At 36.0% G+C, this 539-nt stretch overlaps 1 protein-coding gene across 1 annotated transcript; it reads right to left on the reverse strand.

Moving 5' to 3' along the window:
- Nucleotides 1–173: 173 nt before the first annotated feature.
- Nucleotides 174–440, reverse strand: LOAG_19336 (zinc finger protein; the record flags this gene model as incomplete). The annotated part of the gene is made up of 2 exons (XM_020451981.1): nt 174–239; nt 306–440. 2 exons carry the CDS (start codon nt 438–440, stop codon nt 174–176), a joined length of 201 nt encoding a protein of 66 aa, XP_020304212.1.
- Nucleotides 441–539: the final 99 nt, after the last annotated feature.

Raw genomic sequence — 539 nt, forward strand, 5'->3', positions numbered from 1 at the left:
ATAGGACAAAAAAATAACTAATGAACAAGCGCTAACAATAATAAGAGTAACGCAAGGTGACAGTAATAACATAAAATAAGACAAAGGGAAAAGAATATAACTAATGGAAAATATAAATAATTAGCATACATCAGAAATAATAGCACGTAATTCAGCTTCTTTCATGATTCTTCTTATGTAAATTCAACCGGTCGTAATTCAGGTAGCATTTGCCGCAGACAGTACAGTTGAAGAGTGGCCTATTTTTGGTGAGTTTTCATGTGGCTTTTCAAATATGGTTTTCGTTTGAAAACCTGCCCGCATACCTCACAACTGTACGACATCTTGTCGGTATGAATTCCCATATGTTTTTTCATATAGTCTGGTTGAGAGAAGTTTTTCCTGCATGTGGGACAACTATAACTCTTCTCATCGGTATAAGTCTTCATATGCCTTTTCATATTGCATGATCGAGAGAAGCTTTTTCCCACATTTGAGACAACTGTAAGGCTTCTCACCGGTATGAGTCATCATATGCGTTTTCACATGGTATGATTGAG

Source organism: Loa loa (genome assembly GCF_000183805.2).
Source record: "Loa loa unplaced genomic scaffold supercont3.5576, whole genome shotgun sequence".
NCBI classification, from domain to species: domain Eukaryota; kingdom Metazoa; phylum Nematoda; class Chromadorea; order Rhabditida; family Onchocercidae; genus Loa; species Loa loa.